The 14377-nt window shown below is 33.1% G+C and overlaps 1 protein-coding gene across 1 annotated transcript; it reads right to left on the reverse strand.

Annotated features, from left to right (window-relative positions):
* Positions 1 to 5980: 5980 nt before the first annotated feature.
* On the reverse strand, positions 5981 to 13777 carry LOC145605205 (uncharacterized). The gene is made up of 5 exons (XM_081661243.1): positions 12579 to 13777; positions 9848 to 10453; positions 8892 to 9412; positions 6713 to 7267; positions 5981 to 6139 (listed from the first exon to the last, which is right to left on the reverse strand). Exons 1-5 carry the CDS (start codon positions 12703 to 12705, stop codon positions 6116 to 6118), a joined length of 1833 nt encoding a protein of 610 aa, XP_081517369.1. The 5' UTR covers positions 12706 to 13777; the 3' UTR covers positions 5981 to 6115.
* Positions 13778 to 14377: the final 600 nt, after the last annotated feature.

Below are 14377 nucleotides of genomic sequence, written 5' to 3' on the forward strand. Positions count from 1 at the left end.
TAGCAGCGAGCTATAGCTCCCTTGCTAGCTCGTCCTTGCGTGGTTCACTAATCTTGCGTGCTACATCTCTTTCTCGCTAGCTCCTTGAACACATCGGCACCAAGGTGACCACACTCACTTAACAACACTCCGATTTGCATTACAAGGATTAGCAAAACTACAACAATCCCCCACTAATGCAAAACGGACTTGAGATCATGAAATCTGAACAGTAAAAAGAAAGGTTAGGTACTTAAGCACTAGTATCCATAAGGTTTGAACTAATACCTTAGTGACACAGGTATTCAACACTCTTCTGGTGAGTATCCAAAGGTTTGAACTCCCAGGAGCGAGGAAGGAACATGTATCACATACTTCACCTTTAGAGCTTGAGCAATTCCGCCACTCTTGGCCAACACATTGGGCTCTCATGAGTACTTCAGGAAATCAATACCACAATTTTTCCCTTGAAGGAGGCCACCCCTCGTACTCACGTAGGTGTTCCATCTGTGTATAATTTACACATTGAATTCCCAGCACATCTAGGGTCTTTCCCTACAGGCTTAAAACACATTCAAGCACCTTGCAAACCCAAGATTCTCTATGCAATGGAATAAGAACATTAAATTAAGAACGTAAAGTTCAACCCTATCAACTCGACGGTGCATCTATCGATCCACTGCTCAACGAGCTCTTAGGCTAGATGCATTAAGGGATACTCCCAACCTCAGTCATTCGGTACTACTATCGTTCCCTACTCGAGTAATATCAGGGCTAGTGATTCTAAGTCATTTAAGAATCACTATCATTCCCTACTCTAGAGCAACTGGGCTAGTAGTATTAAGAGCAAGCAACGCTCAACCTTCCACTTTCGGTGTCATTATCAATCCTACTCTAAGCGTCACTGGGCTAATGGTCTTAAATCCACTTAAGAACCATTATCAATCCCTGCTCAAAGAATAACTGGACAAATGACATTAAGAGCCACGCTCAACCTCACTGAATCTACCTGGTCAATAAACCACTCAAAAGAGTTATAGATTCAATACTTACACAAATAGTGTAAATCCAACAATGAGTCAACCAAAACAAGGCTCCAGACTCATTCAGAACAAAAGTCCAAACAAATTAAAACACTTCGGTGTGTCCATGTAAGCTGTCTCAATGGACCACCTAGCCTGGGTTATGGACATATTAAGAGCACTTAAAGCTTAACCTGTTAACATCAAGCAACAAGTCTACTCAAGCATCTCATAACCATATAAATTAGAGGGTTATTAAGTTAGATAACTTCAGAACGTAGACTCATCATTTAAAACTTCGTCACTGGAATAAATTAAAACAACACACAGGTTCTTAAACACATTCCCTTAGACAATCAAGCACTTACATGTGCTTCATCCTTGTATAAGGACCTGCTTGATTCTTCTTTGCTTTCACATACTCTAACATAAGTATCACCTCCACAAGATCTGTCTAACTCTGTCACTACAACTGTAGTATCTGAAAACATACATAGACACTTGTGAAAATTAATGTAGAGAACATGAGGATCAACTTACCCCCACAATGGACAAACTTCTAGAGATTAATTTTGCAACAATCATCTTCTTGACACACGTCATCCAACCTAATGAACCTTGCTTCATAATGGAACGTGTATAACAATTGTTTTGCAACTCACTCGAAACAGAGCACCACCCTTCATCATGTAAAAACCATACACTGTAGAGGTTCAACTAATCATCGTTGTTCATTCAATCATTGTCCTTAGATCCTATTGGGACAGGTACTTAAGAATCTTTCTCACTTAACCTTCATCCCTGCATTACTCAAAGCTCAGACAATAGTTGAGTAATTCTCTCTTGATTAGCTGAATGAACAATATAGTTCACAACAAAACAATTTCACGTCAAGAATAATTTGTTAATCATTTAACTTGCAAAGCATTAGCACATTTGAATCAAACATCAAGGTTAAATCATAAAGTTAACTCTAGCTTAAGCATGATAAACATAATTTACCAAAGCACTTTCTCTACATAGCGAGAATGAGACTAAAGCATACATTTAACGTTTCAGTGGCTTATCACCTAGAACCACACTGCTTATCTCACTATCTCGTACTTTTTTCTTGGCTTTGAGACATATAAATATCTTTATCTTAATAAACAACATGCACGTGAAGTTAACAACTTATGATCATTCTAGCATATGAACACTATCAATGCAAACCATAGTAACATCACACATGCATCAAGAGGTTCAATACACATGCCAAGAAAAACTTAACGTAACAAGTTTGGGTACTCAAATCTGACCCCCACTCACCATACATATCACAAAGGATATAACAACATGAGCAAAAATACCTCATCTTCTAAGTTGTCACCTGTGTATGCATTTTAAATACACACCCTTGATTTACAATCAATCATTCTAGGAAGCTTAAGCAACCGTACTGCAAAACAGACAAGCTTAGAACAAAACAGGTGAGTTATAAAAGTGGGTCAGCACCAAACTTCCAGAACAATAAATCCTGATATCACAACATCTTACCTTTAGCCTCTTTCCAAACAACCACCTTTCAACTCACCTTGAAAGATACTTTCATCAATTGATGGATACATAATAGCAAGGCAAGATATACTATTCGCAAGCATATAAGACTCAAAAGGAGCACACACTTGCATTAACATGCTTCTTTCCACAACTAGTTAATCAAGGTCTATTCATATGGTTCGTGATTTTTTTCATCCACCACTACATGAATATATACCACACAACAAACCATCTACATACACCTTTCGGTCAAGAAAGTCAAACCAAGATGATACACAACTAGTTCAAGCTTTAATCAAAAACACCTTAGATGATGCACTCATCAACTTTACTTGCCAGAGGAAAGCTTGGGAAACAAGAACAAACTCTATGAACGAGCAAGACTATCATGTCATGTCATAGGAAATATACTTGAGACATTTCACACAGGATCATCATATCAAGGCCACACATGTTAAACGTAGCAGATATTCAGCATACACATCATCCACAGTCCCACAAGCCTTCATGCTTTACGTGAAACATATATAGAAATCAATTCTTCACAAATGGAAACCCCCACATCATATATACCACATGAAAATAATCATGACTCAAGTAACAAAAAATAGGGAGTGACATCCAATTTCTTGGGTGAACTACTTATAGAACAAATAAACAGCTGAAACATATCTGCAACCCCCACATTACAAATATTCAAGAACATTCATAAACATTGAAGACATATGGAATCTTAATTCCCATCTTTACCTCATGTGGGGCACTTACACTTTAAATTTGTACGGCCATTCTGGCTTTGCTAAGTCATACCTTTTTTCATTTGCTAACAAGCACAGAGATAAAACCGGTCTCGTCTAGACCATCAACAAGAAAAAAATAATTGCTACACCTTTAGCAAATTAAACACATTTCAAGTTCGTGAACATAGCTAATTAAGATCACAATAAGAATTAATATCAATAATTCTACATCCCATTTTTAAACTAAAAAGGATATTTACAAGCTTATCACATTTACTCCGTGCTCAACAAAACATTGTCCATGATTAGGAAAAATAACAATAATAACACTATCATAAGATAGAACAAATAACATCCCTAATCTACTAGGACAAATTACATTTAAAGTCCATGAACATTAATAAATTATCATTGGACAAACCATATTTTAGCAGAGATCAATTACTTGTAAAACAACAAGTCAATAAGCAAAAAATCACAAATAAAAGTCTCTTATGAAAACCTTCCTCCTCAGAACCACTCATGAACAAGAGTTAAACTAACATACTAATTAGTCTCAAGATCTAACTCATCTCACCCCCACATTGCATTGCAATTCTTCATAATAATAAAATTATGCATAATAGGAGCACATACTAATAAACACCATATTATGTAAAGTTAGAAATTAAATGACAACAGGATAAGGAGGAGGAACTTCCCTGGTTTCTAGCAGGACTAATCACAACTTTAATTTTCTGTTGTACCGCGCCCAGCTTAACTACGGCTTCTTGATTTTCACCACATGCCACAATATCTCGCCACTTGTTGATGACACAAACGAATTACCATCGTAAGCTTTGTCTCCAACAAACTTGAAATTAATTCACTTGATGTAGGAACTTTAATTATTAAATTTCATGAATTTACAATCATGAGATCAAACCATCCATGCGACATAGTTGACTTATCAAAGATTTGATTATATTTCTTCAACTCACTGCCGCACCACTTTGATTCCCTTAATAACTCAAAGTATAAAATCCTCATCAAACCGAGTGCATATAGGTGTATAGCACCTATATGTTAAGCATGCATATAGGAGGGTATTATGGGGTGTTTTTTTTTTTCATTTGATGTTTTTTTTACAGTGGTACATTTTTGTGTATTATTATGCATGTATAATGTATCATTAAAATATAAGTTATCTTAATAGTATTTTTTGTGTACTATTATGCATGTAGTGGTACTTTTTGCAATCCTTTGTTGTTGATTATTTTCTCCTAAAATACCTACCACCACCTATTATGTTGTAGTGGTACATTTTACCATCCTATATGTTTCTAAAACATATAGACGCTATGCGCCAATACTTAACCCATCAAACCAATTCAGGTGAGTGCCATTAATCTTTTATTTAACCAATAAAAATTTAATCCTCCAACTTGATAGCAATTTGGTCTAACTCGGCAATGTCGGCATATATTCTTGAAGCCTAATTAAGCTCCAATATCAAAACTCAATTTGACGGCACACTCTTCAAATCAGTGAGGATAAGTACTCCTTAATTAACCGACTTATATTATCGAAATTATTCGCAACAAATATCCCTTTTTTTTTTCTTGATCCAAATATAATTGTCCGAATCATTATAATCTCCATCTCGAATTGATTAATTCAGGAATCAACAGTATAAATAATATACAATTTCGCTTCTAAATTGTTGGTAAAATACCTGTCGATTCCAATAACAAAATATAGAAGATGAAGGGAAAATACTTGATTGAAGATCTCAATAACACAGTTGTGCCGCAGAACAAAATCTACTGCATTAGAAGCGAAATACGCCACCACCGGTACAAGTTTCCTGATGACGCACGCCCCCCAATGTTAACACAACTCTCCCCGTAATTCCTGTACGCGAACTTGAAGAGTGGAATTACTCAAGAACTGTTCAGATCTCAAAGGGAAGGTTTGTGTTTGTGTGTTTAGGTTTTCAATAATGAAAATAACGTATATATGAAATAAGAGTTAAGGAGTAGTATTTATAGGAGAAGAAAAAAAAATAAACAAAGCAAGGCAAGCCTTCCACACAAAGCCCAAACCCACGGCCGAGCTATAGCTCTCTCGCATGAGAGCTCTCGCTAGCTCGACCCTGCCGTAGGCTTTCTGGTCAGTGAGATATAGCTCTCTTGCATGAGAGCTCTCGCTCGGCCCTGCCGTAGGCTTTCTGGGCAGCGAGCTCTAGCTCTCTCGCATGCGAGCTATAGCTCGACCTGCTGCAAGCCATTGCTAGCAGCGAGCTATAGCTCCCTTGGTAGCTCGTCCTTGCGTGGCTCACTAATCTTGCGTGCTACATCTCTTCTCGCTAGCTCCTTGCACACATCGGCACCAAGGTAACCACACTAACTTAACAACACTCCGATTTGCATTACAAAGATTAGCAAAACTCCAACAATACCTCGTACCTAAAATCTATGAACCAAATGTCTTTTAAAGCATCAAAAAGTAGTAATCACGACGCAGTTCATGTCTACAATCACTATGAAGTACATCATACCAACATCTCATTTTTAAATCAAGAGGATAACGAAAAAAATGCCTCTATATATAGTCCTGTAATAAACTTACACATTATGAAATAAGTGGAAATAAGATGAGCATAATCAAGTTGAAAAATGGATTATAACAACAACAACAACAACAACAACCAAAAAAAAAAAAAAAAAAAAAAAAAAAAAAAAAAAAAAAGAACCAACCCTTACCTTTATTAAACCAAATAAATAAATAAATAATAAATAAACTCAAATCGATGGCCTTTGTTCGAACTCCGGTATCGAAAACTAAGCACGAGCTCTACTCATTCTTAGGGACGCACCCCTGCAATCCAAACATTGATTTATGTAATAGATGTGCATGCATTAGCTTAGCTTCTTTATATTCTAGGAGAAATAAACAAGACTCATCAATTATTCAAATAATTTTAGTATTTTACATGCATACTACTGTATATCGTAGACTTGTAGACATTAGTTGTAATATTTTTCAAAAAAATGGCTTAAAGTGGCTTTTCCAAGGGTGCAAAACGTTTCTTTTCTGTAAGAAATGTTTATTGCACCCGTCAAAAAAAAAAAAAAAAAAAAAAAAAGAGAAATGTTTATTGCAATTTAATCTATTTTTCTACATTCTATATTCTCTTTCTCCAGTATTTCTAATATTTTTTTAATAGCTAAATTTTCAACTTATCAAGTACACAAATACAAGACTTCTAGCTGAAATTACATTGTACTACATTTAGGTGTTTATAGTTTTCACGCCATTTCAAACTCAAATGTTTATAATAAAATCCACACATTAGCCTTAACCACGGATTAAATTTAAGCGAGATTATTGTTTTCAAAGATAGAAGAATTTAATACAAAGTACAACTTTTTTTTTTAACAAAAAGCTTACCAATTCCATCACACGAAATCGATCGATGCACATCTTACTTGGAGAAGGGAATAACTTGTCTAGATACTCTAGAGCATTGTACAAGAGAGTCTTGTTGATTGAAATTCCAATGAGAGAGCTCACGATGACAATGATGAGGACAGCTGCCCACAGTGACTTTGGTGCTATGACAATGTAGACTCCCGTCATAAACGCCAATAATGTGCAATTTAGCGCCAAACGGAGTAACACCATACTCCGATCAATCAATATCAATGATTTACTTGAATCATAGACCATGGACCATATGAGACAAATCAACACCAACATTGAAAAAAATAGGGCTATTGTATCAGATACCAAAAACACCAAAAAAGTTGCCTTTTTTGCCAAAATTGCTTCCCCGGTATCTTGAGTAAATCCACCAGGAAGAGTGAACCCAGCAGTGAATGTAATAGTGGCCAGTAAAGCAGCTACCACAAACAAAGAATTTCGCACATCTAACAAATTCGTCTTAGTTTGAAAGTATGTTGTTTTAATCTTTGGATCAAGTCCAATTCTTTTGCACATTCGGTCCTGCAATGATTCAGTATTGCTGTTCATTTCTAGCTAGCTCCAAAGCAACAACAAATGAAAAGCAACAATGTGACATTAAAAAAAAAAAAATAAAAAAAAAAATGAACTTCGTATATATGCTATTCCACATAAATTATTGCTAACAAAATTAATTCAATTAAAGTTGTGTACATGAAATTGATATTCAAAGCTTGAATATATCTTATCTTTTTGGGTTACAACGAAATAATAAAAATAAAGAGAAAAATATTTATTTTAGTAATAACTACCAAGAGAGGAAGAAGAGGGAAGAACAGAGGTGACAATCGAGGAAAAAGTGAGGGAAAATTGTTAGTAGGGTCCACCATGACGTCACTTTGGAGAGTTTGAGAAAAGAGGTGGTGATTTTTTATGTTATGAAGAATTATTGGTGGTAAAATAAAATTAAGGAAAATTTGTCTAGAAGGGACATATTTGCTCACTTATTTGCCTGGAAGGACCTTATAAATTTAAAGTGGTGGGAAATGACCTTATAAGTCTGTTTTGTTGTTTAGGGGGACCTTGAGGTCTGAATCCGGCCATTGACTTTTTTTCTCCGGCATTGACCTCACACGTGACTATCACGTAACCTTAAAAAATGACCCTCCCCTTACTTTTTTCCACGTTTTCCCTCCATTTCCCCCTTTTTCCCCAAATTCTTTCCCCAAAACATTAGATCTATTTCCTTATCCTTTTCCAAGTCCACAAAGCTCCTAACAGCAGCTCATTATGCTTAAAAACAAAACCACAAAATTTGAGAAGTCCACAAAGTCCACAAATTACGCTTCAACAAACAAAACCACAAAATTTGATTGAGAAGCAATTACATTAAAAACTCTAATTTTGCAGACTATTTCAATTACAAGGAAATTGAAGACAAAAAACGCAAACATTGATCTTATTACCTGGTGCAAAAAGTACTTAATTGAAGTAATGGAATGAATTTGGTCGAATTTTGAACAGAGAATTGAAAGTATTAGGGCTTGGAACCCACGATTTTGAGGGGAGAGAGTGTTTAGGGGAAAATTTGGGCAAAAATGGGGAAATGGGGGGAAAACGTTGAAAAAAGTAAGGGGATGGTCATTTTTTAAGGTCACGTGACAATCACGTGTGAGGTCAACGCCGGAGGAAAATAGTCAATGGCCGGATTCCGACATCAAGGTCCCCCCAAACAACAAAATAGTGGGGTGACTGGGTGGTTGGAATATTCACAGTGGCCGGAGAAAAAGGGAAAGGAGAAGTGAATTGGTAGTTTTTGTGGTGGTTGTATGGGTTGGTTGTGATTTTATTGTTGTATAAAACAAACAACATTGCAAAACAAAGGGAATTACATTCTATTCTTTTCCATTCCCTTTGTTTAATTAAGTCATTCCCTTTCCCTTTGATAAACCAAACAGCCCCTAAATTTATAAGGTCCTTTCAAACAAATAAGTGAACATATATGTCCCTTCTAGACAAATTTTCAAGAACTGTTGGTGGTTATTACTAAAGCAACTGTAATTGTAGGTGGTAATTATCAAATTTTCCTTTTTTAGTGAAAGAAGCATCATCTAACATGTAATAAAATGAATCTTAAGTTGCAAATTTTACTAGAGAGAAATAATACCCATGCCTGGTTGTCAACGCATTTTTGAGCCAATAGATCTATGGCAGAATTATCTTCATCATCCTTGATGTCATAGCTAATCTTATCAATGCTGAGTAAAGTTTCACTCAAGAATAAGTCTTCATTTTGTATTGCTTTGTGTAAAGGTGTAACACCTTGAGAATCTTGAAGATTAATTAGATCCTTCATGCGTGGAATGTTGAGAAACTCTTCATAGTCTGTTAAACTTGAAAGTTTTATATGATGTAAAGGAGAATCCTTATATTCAATACAAAGATCTCGAAACGCTCCCGGATTATAGTCGATGAAGGCACGAAGAGCTGAGACATGACCATTCTCACATGCTTTTTTCCAAGCTAGGGGCTCGCTACTGAACACTGTTGAATCTTTTTCCAAAACCGCTTTTATAAACCATGCAGGACCAAGTTCATACGCTTTATCCCAAGCTGATTGTTCATAATTGTCTTTTAGGGTGATGAATTCTGGTGCATTGTTTACTAGCCATGTCCCGAAGGTTTCATCTGCTTTTACATTTTACAAAAATATAAGAATCATATTCCTTAAGTCTGTCTCCAATAAAAGTCTCATTTCCATTGAATTTTCTTTTCTTAATTAAAGTTATCAATTTTCAATTGAATTGGATCAACAAAAAAAAAAACAATGTGAAACTATGACAGCGAAAAAAAATATACACTATGAAAACATACGATGTATTATGCCAACAAAATTAAATTAATTGACACGACAATGAAATCTCTCCATTTCTTCATCTAATTTGTGGCAAAATAACAATTGATGGTGAACAATGCAATAACATACGTCTAAATTTAGCAAAATGTGTCATAATAAGTGCTAAAAATATTCTATGAAGGAAAGAAAAAAAAAATAATATGCATCTACATATTTGAATAATTTAAGTGACTAATTGAGTAAACTGCAACAAATAATAATCTTACCTGCTAAGCCTGTAGCCAGATGCAATATGTTTCGACCATCTGAGTAAGTCTTAAGGTACTTGGTTCGGCTTCCCTTATCCAGTTTTCCCAGTATGGCTTCCGCTACTTGAGAGCAATTGTATTGTATAGAAAGAAACAAAGTAGAGTGCTCTGGCTTGTAATAATCTAGCAGTTCTTCTGCAGTTTGATCATCCTTTAGTAGTGACAATATGTATAGTGCAAGATCTTCACGTTTTTGGCGTAATGCCAAGTGCAGAGGTCCTTCATTTTCTTTATTCTTTTCAAACCATGGCAATCGATTAAAACCATTTGCGCCCCAATTAAGTATGTTTTTTTTGTAAGCTTCTACAAGCAGTCGTACATTCTGAATTGTTGCTTCATGAGTGGTAGTTGCAGCAACATGAAAAGGATTGTTTTGGTAATTGTAATCCTTAATATCAATAAGTTTGACGAACATTAATTTCCACTTGCTCTCCAACATGAGATTAAATAACCAATCTTTGCATTTGTCACTTTTTATCCAACTGTGAATAATTGTGGATCCTTCTTTATCAACTCTTCCGATTAATTCTGGATGTCCTTCAATTAGTTGTGCACAAAATTTTTCTGCTTTTCAAGAAGAATTTCTATTTAATAATTTATATATAAATCACTTGTAATTAAACAATGTACGCATATGAAGCCTAACTTTATATTGTATTTTACTTCACTCTTGTGTACTTTTTTAGTTAACACACTGAAAAATGCCATGCATAAATTCAATTGTTAGTATCTTTAATTATTAATTATCGAAAATTACTCATATAAAAATTTAGTATTTGAAATTACAAATGTGTCACTTAAAAAAAATTGAGGATTAAATAAGAAAAATTTATCAATTTAAAAAGTGGAGGGAGCAATAAGTAAAAAATATACTCCGTGTAAAATTAATATTTGGATGATATTCTCTCCATTTTTTTCTAACTTCCTATTTGAATATGAAAAATTTGTCAAAAAAAAACCTTTTAAAAGCACTATTTTGCAAAAAGCAACCTTTTAAAACCTTTATCGTAAAAAAAACCCAAAGTTAAAATTTTTTGTTCAAAGAAAACTGGTACCACTAATTCACTTAATTAACCTCTAATCTCTTCTAATTACTCTCTAACTCTCACTTAACTATTTAATAATTAAATAAATTTAAAATTTTTTTAAAAAAAACCACCACTACCACTGTAACCACTTGCTCAGCCACCTTCCTCCCTTTCCCCGTCCCCTAGCGGCAATTTAATTATTAAATAGTTAAGTGAGAGTTAGAAAGTATTTAGAAGAGATTAGAGGTTAATTAAGTGAATTCGTGGTACTAGGTTTCTGTAAACGAAATTTTTTTAAATTTGGGTTTTTTTTTTACGATAAAGCTTTTAAAAGTATTTTTGTCACAAAATGGTGCATTTAAAAGGGTTTTTTTTTTTTTTTTACAAATTTTTACAAATTTTTCTTTGAATGTTTTTATGACAAAAAAAAAGTTAAAATACCAAGATTACTAACAAAGGGATTAGAATAAAAAAAAAAAACCAACTACAAAAGTTGGGTAGCCATTACAACTCCAAAAAATATAATAAATAAAGGAAAATTGGCTTAAAATAATCTCAACTATTAACAATGTAATTATTGGTTGGTGCACCCGGGTGCACCATGCGCATGGTGCACCCGATCAAAACGACATACGCCAAAACATAAAACGCAGACCCCTCGCAAATTAAAAAAGGCGGAAAGAACATTAAGAAGGATTGTAAAGAACATGGGTTAATAAAAGAACATAAAGGGTTTGATAAAAAGAACGCGTGAAATGGAAAAGTGGAGTAAGTTTTTTTCGGATTTTTCGGAAAATAACTGACACATGGCCCACCTTTTTGGGTAAAAGTCATTTCAAAAGTTCTTTAAAAAAAGAACATGAATATTTAAAAAAAGAACATGTATCATAAAAAGAACATATACACTATGAACATGACCAAATATAAAAAGAACATGTGAATATTAAAAAAAGAACATGAATATTTAAAAAAAGAACATGTATTATAAAAAGAACATGAATATTTTAAAAAAGAACATGTATCATAAAAAGAACATAACATATGAAAAAGAACATGTATTATAAAAAGAACATGAATATTTTAAAAAAGAACATGTATCATAAAAAGAACATAACATATGAAAAAGAACATGTATCATAAAATGAACATATACACTATGAACATGACCAAATCAATAAAATAAAGAACATGACCAAATATAAAAAGAACTTCATCTTCAACGTCTGGCAATTATATATTAAAAAATAATAATAAAATAAAAAAAATTAAAAAAAAAAGAAAAAAAAGAACATGTATCATAAAAAGAACATGAATATTAAAAAAAAAAAAGAATATGTATCATAAAAAGAACATGAATATTTAAAAAAAAACATGCATCATAAAAAGAACATAACTCATATGAAAAAGAACATGTATCATAAAACAAACATATACACTATGAACATGACCAAATCAATAAAATAAAGAACATGACCAAATATAAAAAGAACTTCATCTTCAACATCCAGCAATTACAATAAAAAAAAACCTATAATAAACAAATAAACAACACAATTACAATCAATTGAACAATCAATCAACTAAATCTACAATCAAATTCAACCTAATTTTTCATAATTTCACAATTCATATAATCAAAACAAAAATTCAACAAAAATTACCTTCGTCTCTATTTACGATATCTTCAAATTCACCTCCATTATCATCATCATCATCATCATCATCACCATCGTTATCATCAACAAATCTAGCATCAGAATCATGTCGAAATTCTGATTGATACGCCATTAAAATTGAGAAAATTGCTCTGAAATTCTCTGTAAATCGCCGATAATTTCTCTCTCTAAATTTCTCTCTAATTTTCTCTCTCTAAAATATTTGAAAATAATGGAAGAATGTAGATGGAGTAATTTTGGAAACTAATAATATGGAATGTTCTTCACAATCCCTTAAATTACGGAAACACATGCAAAAACTATCACGCAGCATCAATTTCACCCAGGTGCACCATGTGCATGGTGCACCCGGGTGTATAGTACTAATTTCAGATTTTAACAATGTGTGGAAAATAGTACAACCTCAGCTATTTGCTTTCAGCAGTACCATCTTTTATAGTATATGTGCAAAATTGTACGCCAGCCATCAGAAAAGGTATCTCGAGGAATATTTCATCCATATTCATCATTAAATTATTTTTTTTTTTCAATTATTAACTTTTTTTTTAAAAATACATTATTCCTACATTATTATTTACAATAACACACTAATTTGACATGACACACACTTTAAGAGAGATATTAGACTAGATAAACAGACAAATTAATTAAAAAAATTTTACAACCAATAAGAAGAAAGTGTTATGTTTGAAAAAAAAGAAAGAAAGTGTACGTGTTAGGGTGGTACAATTTAAATTTATAGCTTAATTTGTCCACTTACATAGTCTAATCACTTTTTCAAATAGCTTAGCATGTCAAAAATTAAAGGTGTGTTGTAAGCATAAAAAAACAAAGGAAATATTATGTTAATTTTTGTTTTAAAACATTTTTTGAAACTAGTTATATCAATATAATAATGAATTTAAATACCCTATTTACTTTTGTTTGATAGTAGAAATTTATTTTTATAGTTAAAAATGGACGCAATATTTCTTAAGATGCCTTTTTCGGTGGCTGGTGTACCATTGCATATATAGTACAAAAGGTTGTACTACTAATAGCAAATAGTTGAGGTTGTATTATTTTGCACACGCTATTAATAGTTGAGATTATTTTAAGCCAATTTTCCTAAAAATAAAATAAAAAAAAATGAATCTTACGAGATCCTATGTGATTTTATAATTCCTCACCAAATAACCATTAAATATAGAGATTGCACAGTGTGTGAATTAGTGAGTACAGTAGCTAGTATAGCACCATGTCAGCTTATGATGAATAAAACGTGACATATAAACATGTTATTTCTTTGCTTTAGGTTTTAGAGGATAGTAAAGATGAGAAAGAATATAAAACCAAATAGATGGTTCGCATTTTTATTTATCACCAATGATGATGTTATTAGTGAAAAAAAAAAAAAATAGATAAATAGACTGTCAACTCACCTGTGCATATTGGTGCAATATGCAAGACATTTTGCTTCTGATCATTACAAAGAAGTTGAGTCCAACTTTTGTTATCAATTATCTTCAATAGCTCTTCAGCAAATGTATGACATTGATTCTCGATAGCCAAGAATAGAACATTCTTCTCACTTGCAATAACTACATTTTCATCCACTGACAACAAATATATTGCGAGATTTTCTTTGTTATGGGCTATGGCCAATGACAAAGGTGTATCTCCATTATTATTCTTCGCTATCCAGGGATGTTGATTATATGAAAATTTTGGTGGTTCTTTTCTGTAAATATCTATGAGCAATTCTGCTAATTTTTTAGCATCTTCTGTACACAGGGACTTTTCCA

This window comes from Chenopodium album, chromosome 22 (genome assembly GCF_948465745.1).
Source record: "Chenopodium album chromosome 22, dcCheAlbu1.1, whole genome shotgun sequence".
Lineage (NCBI taxonomy): Eukaryota > Viridiplantae > Streptophyta > Magnoliopsida > Caryophyllales > Amaranthaceae > Chenopodium > Chenopodium album.

Bases quoted from the DNA above. Each gene is read 5' to 3' on its own strand.
- LOC145605205 (XM_081661243.1), bottom strand. From the start codon at position 12,705: ATGGCGTATCAATCAGAATTTCGACATGATTCTGATGCTAGATTTGTT. The intron at 10,454-12,578 runs GTAATTTTTGTT...CTTGAAAAGCAG, and splicing joins TATCGTAAATAGAGACGAAG to AAAAATTTTGTGCACAACTA. The intron at 6,140-6,712 runs GTAAGCTTTTTG...TTTGGATTGCAG, and splicing joins GATTTCGTGTGATGGAATTG to GGGTGCGTCCCTAAGAATGA.